The sequence below is a fragment of the Aspergillus candidus genome (genome assembly GCF_002847045.1).
Source record: "Aspergillus candidus strain CBS 102.13 unplaced genomic scaffold BDW47scaffold_6, whole genome shotgun sequence".
Taxonomy (NCBI): domain Eukaryota; kingdom Fungi; phylum Ascomycota; class Eurotiomycetes; order Eurotiales; family Aspergillaceae; genus Aspergillus; species Aspergillus candidus.
In genome coordinates, this window is record NW_020194011.1 from 651826 (window position 1) to 668224 (window position 16399).

At 51.8% G+C, this 16399-nt stretch overlaps 7 protein-coding genes across 7 annotated transcripts; 2 read left to right on the forward strand and 5 right to left on the reverse strand.

Moving 5' to 3' along the window:
• Positions 1-319: 319 nt before the first annotated feature.
• BDW47DRAFT_134215 (putative C6 transcription factor) lies at positions 320-2067 on the reverse strand. Its single transcript, XM_024818037.1, has one exon. The coding sequence runs from the start codon at positions 1997-1999 to the stop codon at positions 374-376; it is 1626 nt and encodes a 541-aa protein (XP_024675144.1). The 5' UTR covers positions 2000-2067; the 3' UTR covers positions 320-373.
• Positions 2068-4115: 2048 nt separating this feature from the next.
• BDW47DRAFT_100553 (CCDC90 family protein) lies at positions 4116-6024 on the reverse strand. The gene is made up of 2 exons (XM_024811461.1): positions 4734-6024; positions 4116-4659 (listed from the first exon to the last, which is right to left on the reverse strand). The coding sequence occupies exons 1-2, from the start codon at positions 5905-5907 to the stop codon at positions 4484-4486; spliced, it is 1350 nt and encodes a 449-aa protein (XP_024675145.1). The 5' UTR covers positions 5908-6024; the 3' UTR covers positions 4116-4483.
• Positions 6025-6190: 166 nt separating this feature from the next.
• On the reverse strand, positions 6191-8813 carry BDW47DRAFT_100554 (uncharacterized protein). Its single transcript, XM_024811462.1, has 3 exons — positions 8622-8813; positions 8394-8563; positions 6191-8331 (listed from the first exon to the last, which is right to left on the reverse strand). Exons 1-3 carry the CDS (start codon positions 8762-8764, stop codon positions 6302-6304), a joined length of 2343 nt encoding a protein of 780 aa, XP_024675146.1. The 5' UTR covers positions 8765-8813; the 3' UTR covers positions 6191-6301.
• A 368-nt stretch (positions 8814-9181) lies between these two features.
• On the forward strand, positions 9182-9581 carry BDW47DRAFT_123187 (uncharacterized protein; the record flags this gene model as incomplete). The annotated part of the gene is made up of 2 exons (XM_024816004.1): positions 9182-9232; positions 9297-9581. The coding sequence occupies 2 exons, from the start codon at positions 9182-9184 to the stop codon at positions 9579-9581; spliced, it is 336 nt and encodes a 111-aa protein (XP_024675147.1).
• Positions 9582-10345: 764 nt separating this feature from the next.
• On the reverse strand, positions 10346-10983 carry BDW47DRAFT_75570 (serine palmitoyltransferase small subunit family protein). The gene is made up of 2 exons (XM_024819772.1): positions 10785-10983; positions 10346-10700 (listed from the first exon to the last, which is right to left on the reverse strand). The coding sequence occupies exons 1-2, from the start codon at positions 10897-10899 to the stop codon at positions 10456-10458; spliced, it is 360 nt and encodes a 119-aa protein (XP_024675148.1). The 5' UTR covers positions 10900-10983; the 3' UTR covers positions 10346-10455.
• An 830-nt stretch (positions 10984-11813) lies between these two features.
• Positions 11814-12443, forward strand: BDW47DRAFT_123189 (peptide chain release factor family protein; the record flags this gene model as incomplete). The annotated part of the gene is made up of 2 exons (XM_024816005.1): positions 11814-11978; positions 12117-12443. 2 exons carry the CDS (start codon positions 11814-11816, stop codon positions 12441-12443), a joined length of 492 nt encoding a protein of 163 aa, XP_024675149.1.
• A 154-nt stretch (positions 12444-12597) lies between these two features.
• BDW47DRAFT_100558 (putative chromosome segregation protein Cse1) lies at positions 12598-16207 on the reverse strand. Its single transcript, XM_024811463.1, has 8 exons — positions 15982-16207; positions 15594-15904; positions 15368-15538; positions 13926-15250; positions 13786-13868; positions 13426-13729; positions 13188-13367; positions 12598-13125 (listed from the first exon to the last, which is right to left on the reverse strand). The coding sequence occupies exons 1-8, from the start codon at positions 16049-16051 to the stop codon at positions 12681-12683; spliced, it is 2889 nt and encodes a 962-aa protein (XP_024675150.1). The 5' UTR covers positions 16052-16207; the 3' UTR covers positions 12598-12680.
• Positions 16208-16399: the final 192 nt, after the last annotated feature.

Below are 16399 nucleotides of genomic sequence, written 5' to 3' on the forward strand. Positions count from 1 at the left end.
ACCGCACCAGTCGCTTTTGGTGATCATTTAGTGATATTTTAGTGATATTTAGTGATTATTTAGTGTTACTTAGTGATTGTTTAGTATCAAGATGAGAGGATGAAAATCTCCAAGGGGTTTTTGCCGCAGGAAGAGCAATTTCTTGTCAGTCTTGCAACAGTGGTATACCACTCGGGTACAAGAGATATCCGACATTTTTGTCTTGAGGTTTGTAAATACCTTGCGCTTCATATCCAATGTGACGGTTGGTTGACTCAGGCTACATATGTACAATGTTGAGCTTCATTTAGAGCAGTTCAGATCGCCACACCGTGTTGGTGGCTTGCATGCCGAATTCGCCGCGAAATGCCCAATGACGAGCCCCCTACCGCTACTACATATCAGGGCCGAGCATCGATAGATACGGTTCAATGAGAAACTGGTCCCAGTCCTCCCATCCCAAATCCGGCACAGCAGTGTTGGTCTCAAACTCCGGCTGCGCCTGGTAGCCCGCCTCGACAGCTTCCAGCTGGGCAAGCTCCTTCCGCTTCTTAGCCATACTAAGACCGAGTAGATGTCGCGCCATCGACAACGCCTTCCGCGTCAGCCCGGTGTCAGCCGCCTGAACCAGATTTTCCAAGCCTTTGAACGCCGTCGGGATGTGGACGGAGGCAGCCGGCGTGTCCATGGCCAACAGGACACACGCATACTGGAAGACGCTGCCGATGGCGTTCCAGAACAGGAGACCCTGGCTAGCGAGCTGCTCCGCCGCCTCCACCGCGGCGTTGCCGCTATCGATAACGAGCTGGATGATCTCGTCCGAGAAGCCCATCTTGAGCTGATAAATGCGTCGGTAGAAGCAAAACGCGACGTCCGCCTTGGATACTACCAGGAACGGATGTGTGAAGTGGAGCTTGTCCAGCGCCTTGATGCGCTCAAACAGCTCCTCCCTCAGAGTCGGGGGCTGACAGTCGAGCCGGAAGGGCGAGTTAGGCGCCGGGATGATCTGCGCCATTTGCACGAATTGGTCGGCGACGGACCCTGGCGTGGGGATGATTGCCTGGGTGGTCACGGCGCCGAATTGGACCGACGACCGATCGTACTCATAGGACAGCATGTTGTGCCCGGCCCACGCGATCCAGAAAATCCGTCTCAGCCGGTCCGCGTCGTGTCCCACGGCGGCGGCGCCCGCGACGGACGCCATGTTCTGAATGTTGTCTTCCTCGTGCAGCCCGACCGCTTCGCAGAGGTGCATGACGGTGCACGACGCGATCCAGGCGTTGTTGGGGCGGGTCGTGGCCCGCAGGTAGAATACGCGCATGCCCCACGCGATGATATGGTCGATGCCCAGCGTGCGCATAGAGGCCGGATCCTCGAGAATGGCTTTGGCGTATTGCACCAGGTCCGACTCCCGTGGGTGTCTGTTCGGGGAGAGGAACGATCCGAGAGCAGCGACGCCAGCGGCCACGGCGCCAAAGGCTACCGCGGTGCTGGTGCTGCCGGCACTATGGTAGTAATCGCGACATCGCTGGGCGTAGATCCTCGGGTCTATGAGGTCGCCGATGGGGCTTAATGCGGAGAAGTACACGCTTGAGAACAAGCCGAGGTCGTCCTCTGAGATGAGCTTGCCCAGCAAGCCATGGGCGTTGGACGCCTCCTCGGGGCGGATGCCGAAGTTGTAGGCAAACGAGTGCATCTTGGGAGGGCTGTCCGAGCCGAAAGCCATGCCTAGAATGTGCGGGAATGCCATGGCTGCCGATGCCCCGGCGTATCTGCATTTCTGTACGTCGAAGATGCCGGCCGTGGTGGTGGCGGTGGTGGTGGGCGTGGACGCGCCGGCCACGACGGGTGGACTCACAACGGGCGGACTCTTCGTCACCGAGCTGTCGGCGTACGTGCAGGTGTATTCATAGGTGGTGCAGGTGCTACAGGGATACTCGGCGTCGCATTTCCGCTTGCGCTGGTGGCAGGGGAGGCATGCCTTTCTTGCACGCTTGCGCTTGGTGATCGCCGTCGACATGGACTGCCAGGTACGAGCTTCAATCTTTATGGTGAGTCGGATGGGAGGTTATTGATTGCTCCCCTGGGCCTGGGATTGAGAGTTCATCAACTGGTTGGGATATTGAGTGATACTAAACAGTAGGTTGGTAGCTGTGTTAGTTAACAAGTGTTTACAAGGGTATGTCAGCACTAACTACAAGTAGGACATTTAGTGGATCATAGAGGTTAAATATATATAAACTTGAATCAGTTCTTGTTCATTTATTGTTGATGGGAATTAGAGCATTTATTCCCAACCTGTTTTGATATCAAATATTTTGAATGGGTATATGGATATGTATCTATTCTACAATCTTTTTTGTTCTATCTTCTGATATGAACTTTTTGACTAGTAAGTGTGGCAAGACTAGAATGGGTTTGCTTGCTGTGATAATACTGATATCACTGGATGATGTAGAATATAGATACAGGTCTTTGAATATTATCTCACGTTGATTCTATCACTGTCTGGTTTATATAATAAAGAATGGTAGGGGCATATGTTCGAAGAACTAATCACTCATCTGTAGAGCTTATAGGCTATAGGAACTATATACAGAGAGCTGCAGTAACAATATTTAATTTTCTCACAGCCCTAGCCCTGACTACCTGGCGTTATGGTCTAATATTATCTCTATTCTGAGGGGCTCTGGCCCCTAGATTCTCTTATAGATTACTGACTTATTTAAGAAAGTGAGCATTAGTATCACCTTTATGAATTGATACATATCACAGTGATGTTCAGTTTGTTTTTTAAAAAAAAAACAGGGCTAGTGTAGAGACACTTCATATGGAAGCATGTATAGTTTCAGATGTTGATGCAGCGATGTGTCTGGTTACTTAGAAACCCACGCTCAGCAGTGATACAAAATTAAAGGATATTCATTGCTGAGTACAGCTTTTGAAATCTGTATACTCTCTTCTCCTTTCTTCTTCAACTCTTCCTCTTCGTCCCCTCAGATGAGTATGGCTCCAGCAGCAGTCCCCGTCATCCCGCATGCCTCATTCCTTGCAATGGCAGGTGTGATTAACTTCATACTTTCTTTATTCAGATCCTCTCAACCCGTGGGGCCTCGGTCAGACTACCAACTAGCACAGTCTTGCATCTTTTTGACTTGCATGCTGGAAGACCCCATGTTTTCCAAAGCCATAGAAGTTCCCGAGGCAAACGATAGATCCACATTCCCCCAAGCAATCATCTACCAAGAGGCGCCGTTTCGAATTTGGGGGAGACTGGATTCATTAGCATACGATTTAGACCTACCCAAAAACTGGCACATGCATCCGGTGATATCTGCTGTTCACCTGGAACAGGCAGAAGAGGATGGTTTTGAGAACGACAGAAGCCGGCGATCTGGTGCTCAGTCGTCCTCTGCTGAAGAAGGTAATTCCCGGGTTGACGGCCGCACTGAATCATTACGAGAAGACAGATCGGTTCTCACGCGAGGTACATCCAACCTAGGGGTAAAAAGGGCAGATTTCGAGTCTTCGCCCAGATGCAGAATTGTAGCATCTTTCGGAGCACATCGACTCAGCCCTGATTCGACTATTCTTGGTCCTCGGTTGGAAGTGCGAATTTAGCACTTGAAATTTTGATAGAGAATTTGCTCGGTGAAATTAATAATCTTGTGGTGCGAGCAAGAGCGCCCACAAACACAATGTCTCGCACAAGACAGGATGATCATCCTGGCAGCCCAAGATGGCAGATATCCTCTTCCCAGCCCAGTTCTCATCGAGACGCACTACCTGATTGCGAGGATAATACACACAGCCGGCGTGGAGAGATTGTTTATCAAGTACTACGAGTTCACGATGCACTTCCTGAACTTGCTAGAGATGGAACTACCGATAGAGCTGGACTCTTGTCGGTCACTACTCCAGGGCCTGAACTTCAGAATCCGGCTTCTTTGCTCTGTACGCGCGCGAGATCTGGGAGATGATAAAAAGGATGTTCGTTCTGGTGCAGCGGACGCTCGCTCTGTAGGTGGAGGTTTATGGAGAGAAATGATAGTTGAACAGCCGTTTGATGATGAGTTCTCTGTTTGAAAAATAACTCGGGAAATTCTAATACTACTCCTTCGAATTTATGGACTCTATCAGCAGGGTGTGTCCACCTAAAGAGGACGGAGAAGCAGCCTGTTCTTGTCTATCTATTTTTCTATCATCTATCTAGTATACATACATCCATCCATCCACCCATTCATCCATCCCATTCTCGCAACAAGTCTGAATGTTGTTCGTTGGGTATCAAAATGTGAATGTCTTGGCGGGCTCAACCACGTAATGAATCAAATAAAAAGAAACAAAAAGAAAAAAAAAAGAGACATGGGAGATGAACAGGAGATGAGAGTAGATATTAGATATCGGTTTGATATTGTATAATGAGTAGGTAGATGCTCGGAGATAGATCAAACAACGCCATTGATATGTCATGCATGTCATGTTAGTGAAGGGTGAGAAGGGCTCAACCCAGTGACTCGCTGACGTGCGCTTCCAGCATCGAGATCGGAGGCTGCTCTGCTGCGGCGTCTTTGGAAACCTTCTTCTCGGGGGTCTCCTTGACGGGGGGTTCCTTTTGTTTCTCAGCGACGTCGTGGGTTTTGAGGACGGAGTAGTATTTCAGGAAGAGGATGATCATGACTAAGTGGTGTTAGTTGACTGTGAAACACCCAATAGCAAAAGAAATATGATAATGATTAACCAAGGATACTTACAAGCACTGATGGCAATCGCCATGGCTGCCCTCCGGGTGAGGATCCACCGAAGGCTTTCAATCTCACTCTTGCCGTCACTATTCAGCGACACCGTGATCTTGTAGTTGAGTTCCTGCACGGACGTGTCGATGCTCCGCTGGTTCTCCCGGGTGACCATCTTGTGGTCGTTGAACATGCCCTTGATGTCGTCTTTAAGCCCCATAAGCTCCTGGTTCAGCCGCTGGGATAGTATATCCGCCTCGTGCTGCAGCTGCGTCCGGGATGCGCGCTGTCGCTGCATTTCCGAGTTCCGCGAAGTCTGGAGGGATGATTGAAGCTCCGAGCAAGCGGCCTTGAACAGATAGCTCTCGTTCTCGACGTCGGACTTGGAGGTCAGCGTTTGCTTTGCCAAGTCGTAGTTGTCGCCCAGGATGCCTCGGACCGCTTTCATGACCGTGACAGACTGGTCATCGGTAAAGCCGCCCGTGGAGAGATCACGGACGAGAGAGTAGGTATCGAAGTGGTGGACGTAAGGAGCTGGTGTCAATTGGGGTCCTTTCCCGTCTTCGGAGGGCGTGAAGCCGGAGGTCGTCAGCTGGGACGAGGGCGACGGCATGTGCAGGACTCCATCAAGAGGGTTTGCCCCCAGATGATGGGGATGGACGTCCGGTCTAGGCCGTTGTTGTTGTTCTTTTGCCGGTTCGTTGGGAGGCGCTACATCGGGTTCTTCCTCCGCCGCGGGTTCCTCGTTCGGGTCCGGCTCGTTCGCGTTATGTCCTTCACCAGGTTCTGCAACTATCTCCGCTTCCTTGGGTTCCTTGGGTTCCTTGGGTTCCTTGGCTTCATCGGGTGTTGATTGGGATGGTAGTGACTCTTTATCTGGTGCATTATCGCTTTGGGCATCCTGTTCCGGCAGTTGCTCCGGCGGCGCGGCTTCTGCGGCCTGCTGGTCGCCGTCCTTCGGCACGGGTGGGGTTGGAGCAGCGCCTTTCGGGCGGGACGGGGGAGGCAGGTTCGCTTCCGCGGCAGGACCGTAGCGTCGGTGATAGGATTGCTGGGCGTATCGTCGACAGGAGTTTAAGGGAGCGTGTTTGGTCTTGTGTGGGATCCGAATGGAGCGGTGGGAGGACTGATCACATGCGCGGACTGCGCGCATGAGGTTGGGATAAAGGAATGGGAGCCGTGGGGCAGACATGGCGAGAGAGAGATCGAGAGTCCTGAGAGAACGAGGGACGAGAAAAGTGCGAAAGCATAGAAGATGACTGTGAAGAAGAAGGAGAATCGTGGAAAAGGAGACAATGCAGGAGAGAGATCGTGTTGCCTCAATTTCCCGCGGCCAAGTGGAGGCCCGGAAACGTGACGTGGGCGGTGAGAAGATCCCCGCGGACTTGACGGTTTCACCCAATGACGTTTTCCCAGCGTCAGACGGGATTCATAAAAATAGCCATATTGGGGTCTAGAATCATAGGGTTGTTTATATCTTATATAGAATTATATATACAGGGTGTCTCCAGAAGATAGATCTGCCAGAGAGTCTATCTATCGTGTCTTGAACCAGAGTCGTGGTTGACCACATCATCTGGTCTGGTTCATTTCTCGCTCCCAACAGCCAAAAGCCCAAACAGCAATTGGGTTCGCTTCCAGTACTCTTGAGCTCCTTGTTGCATAGACTGGACAGCCTGAGGACTGGTTTCAAGGCCACTGCGAATTTTCTCGGCAAGGTTTAGCAGCTGGTTGTTCCCCGCGTCCTGGTCCGCCAGAGCAGTCGCCAGGTAAACGGTATCGAAGAACAATTGCACTTTCCGGTCGTGGGTATTTTGTGCTTCGGCTTCATTGTCATCAGGTTTATCGGGCGGTGTTTCATGCGGCGTTTGGTCATCCGTGGGGGCATCTTCCGAGGATTTGCTCTCAGAAGTAGCAGGCGCCAAAACCTTGATAGCATCTTCGATAGGCTCGGAGAGCTTCGTCTGTGCGATCCCCTTGAGGACCCGCACGGTGGACGCATCCCAAAGACCAGGACCGTATCCATCCATGGAGCCCACGAGTCTGCGCAGGAACTTGAAGGTCGACGGTGACGGTTGGACGGGACATTCAGGGTCACCCTCCCAGAGCGATCGACCCACGAGTGCCGAGGACCGGGAGCGGGGTGCCAGCGCTGGCAGGCGCGTATGTGTAGCAACTTCGGTGGTAAGGATATCCTGCAACTGGGGGACAATATCTTGTGCAAAGGCAGGCTTGCGGGTACTGAATTCGGGCGGTATATCTCTCCGAACCAGCCGGATGACCTTCAACATAAACGCGGCCTTATGGCCTTGGCTGGCGGGACCGAACTCCTTGAAGGTACTGGCGAAGGACGTATATAGCGTGTCGAAGGCTTGCTGGACAGACCACTGGAGCGCTTCCCATAACAGCCGAGGATCGTCTTCGTTGAGCATGGCGGTAATGTCTACATCGAGGTCGTCTCCCTCGCCCTCCTCAAAGACATCCGTCCACCGGATATTTCGCAACTCATCGGTGGCTTCTTTGGACGCCCCAATGGACGATAGCCACGTCTGATACGGTTTGAGGGCGGTTGATACATCCTCATCCCGGCCAAGTAGCGTATCCGCAACCGCTTGTTTGAAAGCATCACCACCGTTGGAGTAGTCAAGCGAGATCGTCTCCTGACCCCAAAGAGATTGCGCCGCGTTGTGCTCTTTGTTTTCCCAATTTGAGATCGTGGACGCAACACTCTGCCCGAAATCCCCCAGCGCTTTTGCCTGATCGGACAAGATCTCCGTCAACCGCTTATTAAAAACCGAACGGGTCCCTTCGAGAACCTGCAAAGACGAGTGGGTAGGCGTAGAGCTCCAAGAGCAAAGCCACAACTCCAAGGTCTTTCCGCGAAGAGAGAGCAAAGCGGGAAATTCCGAGAATTGCGACAAAGCCTTTTGACACCCGTTGGTAAAAACCCCAAACGCCTCCTTGGACCACTGCTTGATGACCTTCTCGGCATCCGACTTGGAAACCTCAGTCAGTTTGATCCACGGCGTGAAGTTGCCGACTTCCGGAGCTACCCAGCGGCCCAAAACATCGAGACCGAGGTCGTCAAGGCCACGAATCTCGGGGTCCGTCAGGATCGGCCGCACTTTCAGCTTAGCCAGCACGTCGGACAGACGGCGAGACAGTAAAATTTTAGAGTTCTGTAGGGTAAGCACGTATAGTCGCAAGGCATTCAAGACGTTCTCGCCCGAAGGGTCATTCGATTCCAGCTGGCTTCCAATAACACCCAGGCGAACTTCATGAAAGTGACGGATCGCATCATCCGACGAGGAGCTCGTAGCCAAGCAATACGCCGCCAGCGACTCAATAATCTCGTCGATCGTTGAGGTGGCCGAAGCCAGGCGCTTCTTCGTCCTTTTCAGAAGCGTCCGTCGAAGCACGGCCAATTGGTTGCGCAAGCTCTCCAAAAAGGGCGGTACCGATTCCTGCTGCGAGAGGGTCTTGTGCAAAAGGCGAGAGACGACAAAGAGCTTCGCGACCAACAAGATCGACCCATGTTTCCTCAGTTGTCTCGAGATCGACGTCGCGCACCGGTGAAGCAGGGAAAGCTGCGCCGCTAATGCCCGTTGGCCAACATCTAAGCGCAATCAGTCCTGTTCCTACAACCAGAGAGTATAATTCTCCACCTCCCACCCATACCTTTATCGCTGACGTCGCCCTTGATCTGGTTGAAGTGTGCGTGCTTCTTTTCCATCAATCGCGGATTACACCGTCGTCCAATATCCGTCAGCGTCGAGTCGACCTGCTGTATGTCGTGGTTCATCGAAACAATCGTCTCGGCCGTCCCAACGAGGTCGCGATACCGTGTCCTAGATTTGAATTAACCGTGAACTCCATAAAGAAAGGACAACGAGGGATTAGCCATACCCAACCAGAGCGCGGAGCTTCTCCTTATTACTGGCGATGTCGCGGCGGAGCTCCTGTTCGACCCGGCGCACGGTAGGGATAGGGTATTGGAAAGCATCTTGCCATGATTTCAGGCTCTGAGAGTCTGGGCCAGCGGAGGCCATCGTGCGAAAAGTGTGGGGAAAGACCCGGTGCTGGCGTGGAAGGGCGAAGGGCGAAGCGCAATGAGAACTAACCACCGTGTTGGATCGATCGGCCACCGGTACCAGCAGTATACCGGCCGACGGGGCAGTTATTGCCTGAGGCACCAAACCGGTCAAGACATCACCTGATCCGCACGTGGCCTGATTTTGCCTTGTTTGCCTGATCGCGCCGATCGTATCGCCGTCTGCTTGTCGGAAGTTCCGTGATAACCCAGGTCGGCATTTGCTCATTTGGTATAGTGACCCGTTCACTTTCTTCTCGGAACGGATTTCAGTGCTCTATCCTGCCGTGGTCATCGCCTCTCAGCGCACTCACCCTGTGAACCTGCAGCGCGAAAAAGTCAACTGAACTTTTGTGGCCCTCCGTCTTCCATCACCATGTCTTCCATCCTCCGCAGACTCCAGGGTGGAAACCTCGAAGTGTTCAAGGTAGGGCTTCCCTTTCCACTAAAACATTCAGGTAGGCTTCGATAACTGACAGCCAATCCCACAGTTCGGCGTATATATCATTTTCCCCATCGGCTGGATGTACTACTTCGGCACGAACCTCGACGACCGCTTCAACATCACCGGCTTCTGGCCCAGCGCCGAACAATCGCACAAGATCCCGCTCGAGAAGGAAGAGATTGATCGGGAGTTGGCGCGTATGCGCACCGCGGACGCACTCCGGCGCGAGAAGCGACAGCAGCGGGAGGCGTTGGAGGCGCAAGCCCATGCTCAGTTCCAGGCTCAGGCTCAGGCTCAAGCTCAGGCGTCGGATGCGCAGAGCTCGCAGTAAACAACGAACGGTATCTGGTCTCAGGGTCTGTTCTGGGGTTGATAGCTTCGAGGGTATCATTGTTGGTGGTTCATCTGGAAGTGTCGACGCCATCAAAAGAAAAGAAAGAAGAAACAAAAAAAGAAAGGATAAAAGAGCAAGGTGCTTATGTTCTGCCGGATTCAGAATTGTTCAGCGTCGGTGGAGTTTTACATGTTGGAGTTTTGTGTCATGTTCCTGTATGATTAACATGTGTATAACATCTTTCTCTTCTCAATTGGAACCTGGATTATTTGACTCGTAATGGCGTATTATATCTTTGCTTGACCAACGCAATGCGGCTATATCTGGCAAATCGCCGTTTGCCTTTCTCAATCCCTGCCTAGTTACAATCTACCACCGGTTACATTGATCTGCACTAAAACCGATATCCTATCAATCAAAAACTTCAAAAGTCAATCCTTCGTTTCGAATTTCAATGCAACGTGAGGGTATTCTATCAGGGTAACGACTATGAATGCTCAATGCAGGGAACGAGACACGACAGACCAAAGCCAGAAACAAAACTCCCAGGATGCGCCAACTAGCTCACAACAGCCCACTCAACTCCACGCAGAAAACAGTTCACAGCGCTCTTATGTACCAACGGATCCTAGAACAGAAACACCCTGTTGAGAAGGAAATACCCATGTCGCGCATGCGACCGTGACCAGTCGAGATGGGGTCCGGGTGTGGAGAACCAGACGGGTGGCGAAGATTAAAAATGGTAAAGATAATTACGTTAATGATAAATATAACAACGAAAAGAAGGCCCCGAAGGTATCATCACAGCGAGGAACAACGAAAGCCAGACGTGCGATTCCACAGATGGACCCGCCCATCATGGACGGGAGATTCATAATTCGGCGATCGTGTTGGTCACCGTGGCCGCGGCGTTCTTGGCCGTCTCGTACATGACCTCCAGGCTCTGGGTGCCACTGTCGCGGAAGACGGAGCTGATCGACGGAAGACTGCCGGAAATGAAAGGACGCTCGCCGGCCCAGTAGTAGTAGAGATGACCGTAGATGACTCGGAGGTGGTCAGGGAGGTAGGCATAGAGGGACGCGAAGATCATCGAGACGAGGGAGAGGAGGAGGGTGTCTGGTGGTCATGATGATTAGTTTCTGCAATATATAGATATATCAAGATATGATTTTTGATTCCGTCTCTATGGAGGAGACATACTAAAGATGACTTTCTCGGTCGGGGTAAGCATGTAGACAGCGAATGTGACTTCATATTGATAATGTTTCAAGCGAAGCCAGCGCACGAACGACGTAATCATCCAGAGGAGAGTCATGATGGGTGTTTCGAGTACGACTGAAAAGAAATCCGACAACGATGGAGAAAGGAGGTGGTGGAATTGGAGATGAAGGCGAAGGCGAAGGCAAATTTAGGACCCCTGAAGCGGCCAAACTTTCTTGGTCGAGCGACTCAATGGGACGGGCAATTGTTGGACCACGAAAAGCTCAATCGGGGATTATTGTCCACCTTGAAATTGAAAAGGGAGGGAGAAGTTGACAATAGAAAGGAAGAAAGAAAGAGCAGGTCAGATCGACAAGTGCACAACCACAAGAAAAAGAGTCCCGTCTGGCTTGCGGGGAGAAGTTGCCGGAGCGGTAAAACCAAGTCTTCAACAACCCACCATTTATAAACAGAGTACCAAAAATAATGGCTATTCTGATCCACGGATCAGAACGGTATTGGTTTGGGGGGTTTACCTTTTTGGCTTGATTCTAGCGCGATCGCCTCGGTTTGCGCGTTTCAAATTTGCTGGGACTCTCCCTGGTGGGAGGCATAACTTATCCAGCTTACCCACTTTTCCAACCTTCATTGGATGAATTCATTCCTGGCAGATCCACCGGACTAGACTTTGAATTCGGCGCCAAGCTCTGATTGCAGGATTGCTGGTATTCGCGTTCGCATCCGATCGCGGATGGATTCCCGATCAATCGTATCTTGACAGCAGCGTGCGTGTACAGTCGTGGGTACACTGTCGACTTCAACGTCCCAGTCCAACTTGAGACAACCATGTTAGAACATGGGGGCTGAACAAAGAATGGACATTGTTTCAACCTGATGTGACTGAATCAATCATTCATAGAAGCGGAGTTAACGGGCGGACAAGAACCACATCCAGCCTACTACCTGGGTATATCCAACCACCTGAACGACCCTCCAAAAATAGCCAACACCTCCACCTCATCATGAACCATGCTGCGACGTCCCCTATCCTTTCTATTCTCCCGGCCAATTAGCAGATCCTTCTCTCTATCTGCCCCTCTCGCCAATAAACCCTTACCCCCGCGGCTCAAGATCCCCGATGCCGACGTGACAGTCTCCTACCTCAAGGGCAGCGGGCCCGGAGGTCAGAAAATCGTATGTCTCAGCTCTCAAGCACAATTTCAATTATTGTTGTCATCGAGGCTATCATTATTCATATTCTCTCCTCAAACCCACCACCAAACCCCAATTACAAAGCACAAGAAAAGCTAACCAGATTATGTCCTTCCCCAGAACAAAACCAACTCCGCCGTCCAAATAAGCCACAAACCCACTGGCATAGTAGTAAAAAGCCAAGCCACGCGCTCCCAGTCCCAAAACGAGAAGATCGCCCGCCAACTCCTCGCCGAACGCGTCGAGCACCTCCAGAAAGGCGACCAGAGTCGCACCTCTATCAAAGCCGATCGCGCCCGCAAGAAGAAGGCGAGTAAGGTCAAGAAGAGTCGGCGGAAGTATCGCGATTTGGAGGGGGGTGAGCAGGGGGCTGATGGGGGTAGAGATGGGGATGGAGGTGGGGATGGAAATGAGGGAGGTGTGGTGGGTGCGGAGGGGAAAGTGTGATTCCTACCTAGTCTTAAGGTATGGAAGGAATGATACCTATTATGATGGTTGACTGGGGTGGAAGGGGAAAGGTCCAGGAGAGATCCTAGGGCTACGTTCGATGTACACAAAAATAATGATTGTAACTGTAATATTCATCAAAACGTAAATGTGCTACTTATCCCCGGTCCTTTTAGTATGCCGACCAAATGCAAAAGACCGCCTTTCCGACACAAACTATCCCGGTGACTATCCCGCTTACGACATATAGCTGCTGAGCACTGCCTTGGCCTCATCGCTGAGGCGCTCCTGGGCGAAGCCCGCAACCCGTCCGTTCGACTTCTTGTCGGCCTCCTTCAGGTAGTTTCCAACCCAGGCCTTGAGGTCCGCGCCCGTCTCCGGCCAGGGGTCGCGGGGCTGCGCGCGCACGGTGTTCAAGGGGGTGAAACCGACGCCAAAGGCCATGTCCTCGACGTCGTGCTCAGCGATGAGATCGTCCTTGCTGGCTGGGAGCGGGGGAAGCTCGAGAATCTTCAGGAGCGCTTCGCAGGTGAATGCCCATCCCTTCTTGTACCGGGTGGCGAAAGCTTCCGAGTTCGCCAGCGTCTTGGTGAAGGACAGCACGGCCGTCTTACGGTCCAGGGGCCGGGCGAGCTTCTGGGACTCGGGGAGGATGATGTTCAGGTAAATGGGAGTGAACAAGCTGGATCCGGTTAGCACGTTTGCTGCCTAGAGATCGAAGAAACCTGGGTTTGATGTACGTACCCCTCCTGCACTTGGTCGACAACCTTGATGACGAAGTCGGCGCTGTATCCTTTCTGATCGTGTGCCGACAGGAAATGGAAGAACCGAACAAATCGGATGCTGAGGTTTTCCGTCTTGGAATTTTGCAGGCGAGTCAGGATCACTTGCATAATGTCCTTGAAATAAGGTTCCAGAACAGCCCTGAAAGAGTCAGCACGCGAAAACCACACACAATCTGATTATACAAATGTCCACTTACGGTGGGAAGTTCGCCACGACAGACTCCAAGAGGTCAAAGCCGTATCCTTCATTGGCCTTGGTGGAAAGCAGCTTTTGGAAAATGCCCAGAATGAGGACGATTTGCTGGTTCTCAACGATAAACTGGGATCCACGGTGGACGATCGACGACAGGAGTCGCACGAGCGCGGGGATATTGCCCTTGGATTCCCACATCACAGGCATCAGGATCGGGGCAACCAGGTTCTGATAATAGTCAGGCAGGGTCCCCGAGGGGTTAGCCTCGAGCAGAGCAGCGAAAAGCTGGAAGATGTAAGGCATGAACTCTAAGGCTATATTAGTGTCTGTTGGTGGGAATGAGCGTGGATTGCAAATCTCTTACCTTGAACATCGCCCTGGAGGACACCAGCGAACGGGGTATAGAAAGCTTGTTCAAGCTTCTCGGGGTTTGCGGGAGCAGCGAATCTAAAGAGGTCAGCGAAGTGTATGACTTATTGGGTCAACCGGAAGGCATTGACGCACCTGATAAAGGCTCCCACAGCCTCAAAGTGGAAGTAGTAGAACCTTGGGTTGCTGGGGTTGGTGCTGATCACTTGGGTGATGTTGATCAAATGCTGCAGAACGAGGTCCGTATGGGGAACGACGCCGTCCTTAATGACGATCAAGACCCGCATGGCACACCTCATCAAGAACTCGTTCTCTTGCACTTTCTCGGGTGCAGGATTTTGTTCGATCAAGGCGAAGATATGCTGGAGGAGATCCTTCGCAAGCGGAGTAATGATGCCGGGCGCGATCACCGGCTGCCCTTGGTTGTCGCTGAGATACAGCGCTCTCTCGACGGCGATAGCAGCGTAGCTGTAGACAACATAGTTCGAGGAACCAAGGTGCCGCACGACCAAAGGAAGCACTTCCTGCCATTGCTCCTTGGTGATGATGCTTCGGAAAATATAGAGATATTTGATAGCATCCACCTTGAGGATAGGGTTCACACCGTCCTCGGAGACCAGATCTGCAGCAAGGTTGGTCTGCAAATATTCCGTGATGTTGACCAGAGGGTTAGTGTTAGTCACACCGTGGGCGGCGGTAGCAACGCCCTTCGCTGCGATGGCCGAATAGAGGTAAGTGGCTGTGTCTTTGGCTTTCCAGTTGGATGCTGGGTCTTTCGCATATTCGGCAAGATAATGCTGGACGTATTTGAGGACAACTGATGTAACCGTGCCCTCGAATTTCTCGGCCAGGGTCCGCAGGAAATCCGTGGCGGCTCGTCGTCTGGTCTCGCTATCCGATCCTTCGAGATCGCGTCGAATGAACTCGATCGGTTCGTCTTCGAACAGCTCCTCGTCTGATTCACGGAGGCTGACATTAGGCAAAATCACCTTCTCCACAATCTGGTGGAGAGTCTCTTCGGATTGGAAGACGCCAGAGTGTTCGGGCATGCCCGCCACTGATGTCAGAAATTGCAAAGCTTTGCTGACCAAGATGTCGTACTTGGTCTCTTGGCCGATCGTGGTCAAGAAACTCCAGGAGCTCTCGACGAACTGCCCAATGTGCGGCTTAAACTCGTCCATATACTTCTGCACATAGAGCGTCAAAACCTGAAAAATCCCAGCTCGCGCAAATTCCAGTTGACCGGCCTCGGTCTCGTCATCGGTGTGTAGCAATTGGTTGTCGTAGGTAAGGTACTTGAGCAAAAAGGTGGCTATTCCGGAGATATTCTCCTCGAACATCGGCGGCAGATCGTGGCAGGACAGATCATAGAGCAACTTGATCATCAAATTGAGCTGCGTAAAGCCCTGGACAAGGTTTTCCTTGTTTGACTTGTGCTCTTCGAGATAGACGTCCAGTCCCTAAAAAGGTCAGCATGTAAACAATAACAACGACAAGGATAATAATAGTTCAAAATGAAATTTTGCGAATAGGCAAACGATAAACGACAAGAGGTGATGGACGCCGTTAAAACCTACCTGCATAAGCGTTAAGAACGGATCTCCAAACTTCTCCAGAACATGGTTGATTTCCAGATACAGCTCATCGGATCGGAAAAGAGGCCTCCATCTCTTGAAGATGGAGTGCGCCACTTGTAATACGCCGATGTTGGCTGCCGGGTTTGTCGGCTGAAGTCTGGAAACAAGATCCTGGGTACGTCAGCTAAACAAGCACTAGAGCCCAGCATAAACGAGGCGCGCTTACAGCGACCAAGGTGTCCCATCTCTCCCAAAAGTCACTGTCAGCAATGACACTGACAGCTTCTCCCAGCTGTGTTTGGATGCCCGCAGGCACGGAGATCATCAGGCTGATCAGCTCCTGCTTGATGGTCGTAACCTCATCCAATGGAAGTTTGTAATTCCCATCCTCATCGGTCCAGTTCCGCTTGATGAAGTTCTTGAAAGCCAATGCACTAGCGAGGCGGGTGTTGTAGGGGTAGGACGCAGATGCGGTGATTTGAAGTAGGGCCAGGGAAAAGCCCGGCTTCTTTTCTTCCTGTCGAAGAGTGATTTCCGCTAGTAATCGTCAGCATTAGCATTCCTACCAAGATAGAAAAAAAACACATGAAATCAAAATGAGAGGCACTACTCACCCTGTTTGTTTTGTCTAGGATCTAAGCTCGCCTCAAGGAGCTGGGCAACAGCCCCAAGATTGCCCGCCATTTTGAAGTGGGGTATTGATGGGAGATGCAGCCAAAGAAGAAGAGACTGTGTAGATCGAACAAGTCTCCTAGTGGTAATGGGGTGAAAGGAGAAGAACGCTGTCCTCTTCCGCGACGAAATCCCTTGATAGCACTTTTTGATACAACAGCCCAGTAAAAAGCCGTAGAAGCTTGATTCCTGGATGGGCAGTTTGTTTGGCCGCCGCTGGGCAATTTCCGGGCGGTGAAGGCAGGTCCGCGGGGTGATTCTGCCTGGTCAGGTGACTCCAAACACGAACCCGGATTAACTCCCATCCGAGCCTCCGCCAGATCATCATCATCGATCCCTCTGAGGGGAAAATGTGTCTTG

Excerpts from the sequence above, each read along its gene's own strand:
- BDW47DRAFT_100558 (XM_024811463.1), bottom strand. The coding sequence starts at position 16,051 with ATGGCGGGCAATCTTGGGGCTGTTGCCCAGCTCCTTGAGGCGAGCTTA. Across the intron at positions 15,251-15,367 it reads CGTTCTTAACGCTTATGCAG|GGACTGGACGTCTATCTCGA; the intron begins GTAGGTTTTAAC and ends TGACCTTTTTAG. Across the intron at positions 13,869-13,925 it reads GCTGTGGGAGCCTTTATCAG|ATTCGCTGCTCCCGCAAACC; the intron begins GTGCGTCAATGC and ends TGACCTCTTTAG.
- BDW47DRAFT_75570 (XM_024819772.1), bottom strand. The coding sequence starts at position 10,899 with ATGACTCTCCTCTGGATGATTACGTCGTTCGTGCGCTGGCTTCGCTTG. Across the intron at positions 10,701-10,784 it reads GACCGAGAAAGTCATCTTTA|ACACCCTCCTCCTCTCCCTC; the intron begins GTATGTCTCCTC and ends CATGACCACCAG.
- BDW47DRAFT_100553 (XM_024811461.1), bottom strand. The coding sequence starts at position 5,907 with ATGTCTGCCCCACGGCTCCCATTCCTTTATCCCAACCTCATGCGCGCA. Across the intron at positions 4,660-4,733 it reads GGCGATTGCCATCAGTGCTT|TCATGATCATCCTCTTCCTG; the intron begins GTAAGTATCCTT and ends AACACCACTTAG.
- BDW47DRAFT_100554 (XM_024811462.1), bottom strand. The coding sequence starts at position 8,764 with ATGGCCTCCGCTGGCCCAGACTCTCAGAGCCTGAAATCATGGCAAGAT. Across the intron at positions 8,564-8,621 it reads AAGCTCCGCGCTCTGGTTGG|GACACGGTATCGCGACCTCG; the intron begins GTATGGCTAATC and ends ATTCAAATCTAG. Across the intron at positions 8,332-8,393 it reads GGGCGACGTCAGCGATAAAG|ATGTTGGCCAACGGGCATTA; the intron begins GTATGGGTGGGA and ends GATTGCGCTTAG.
- BDW47DRAFT_134215 (XM_024818037.1), bottom strand. The coding sequence starts at position 1,999 with ATGTCGACGGCGATCACCAAGCGCAAGCGTGCAAGAAAGGCATGCCTC.